Raw genomic sequence first — 592 nt, forward strand, 5'->3', positions numbered from 1 at the left:
CTCCAATCTAAATCATAAACTTCATAATATCCTTGTTCTAAGCGGTGACCTGGAAAATGTCCCCACAAGGATAGCTATATCTAGACAACACATTTCTATCTACCTGTTGGCACCTGGGACTGAGACCTCCTGCGAGAACCACTGGAAGTTCTGGAGGTGGAAGACAGTGTGGTGCCAGCACTGCTGGCACGAGAGATTGGCAAAGGTATTGGAGTCACCGGAGGAGAGTCCACCTGAAAGAAAACAAGAGGTCAAAAGTAAGTAAGTAACGTTTTGTTTGAAGAATGCCTCCATGTTACCTCGGTGTGGTCATGAGTAGGCGAGGAGGGCGTTGACAAATTCTCATGTTTTCTGGAGGCAGCAGACGCAGAGCTGAGCTCCAGGCTTCGGACACGTTGCGCAAACTTGAGCGAGCACAGAGACTCGCTCGTGTTGCTGGGTGAAGGAGAAACCTGAAAACAGACAAGGGGTGAAAGGTCAGAGACACTTTCCACTACCACACCCTTATTCATAATGCGCTTGTCAGGTTCAGGCTGAGCAACCCCCTGAGTGTGTTCTGTTTTGTGAGTGCGTACAGGTTAGTGCAAGTACC

The 592-nt window shown here is 49.0% G+C and overlaps 1 protein-coding gene across 1 annotated transcript; it reads right to left on the minus strand.

Moving 5' to 3' along the window:
- Positions 1-27: 27 nt before the first annotated feature.
- LOC112486691 (kinesin-like protein KIFC3) lies at positions 28-580 on the minus strand. The gene is made up of 2 exons (XM_025054019.1): positions 300-580; positions 28-233 (listed from the first exon to the last, which is right to left on the minus strand). The coding sequence occupies exons 1-2, from the start codon at positions 510-512 to the stop codon at positions 96-98; spliced, it is 351 nt and encodes a 116-aa protein (XP_024909787.1). The 5' UTR covers positions 513-580; the 3' UTR covers positions 28-95.
- Between the last annotated feature and the right edge of the window lie 12 nt (positions 581-592).

This window comes from Cynoglossus semilaevis, unplaced genomic scaffold, assembly GCF_000523025.1.
Source record: "Cynoglossus semilaevis isolate Cse_v1.0 unplaced genomic scaffold, Cse_v1.0 C18906640, whole genome shotgun sequence".
In the NCBI taxonomy this organism is placed as follows: domain Eukaryota; kingdom Metazoa; phylum Chordata; class Actinopteri; order Pleuronectiformes; family Cynoglossidae; genus Cynoglossus; species Cynoglossus semilaevis.

What these genes read in the sequence shown, in the direction of transcription:
- LOC112486691 (XM_025054019.1), bottom strand. Translation starts at nt 512, where the DNA reads ATGAATAAGGGTGTGGTAGTGGAAAGTGTCTCTGACCTTTCACCCCTT. An exon ending in CTACTCATGACCACACCGAG is followed by an intron (nt 234 to 299) that starts GTAACATGGAGG and finishes GTTTTCTTTCAG; the next exon opens with GTGGACTCTCCTCCGGTGAC.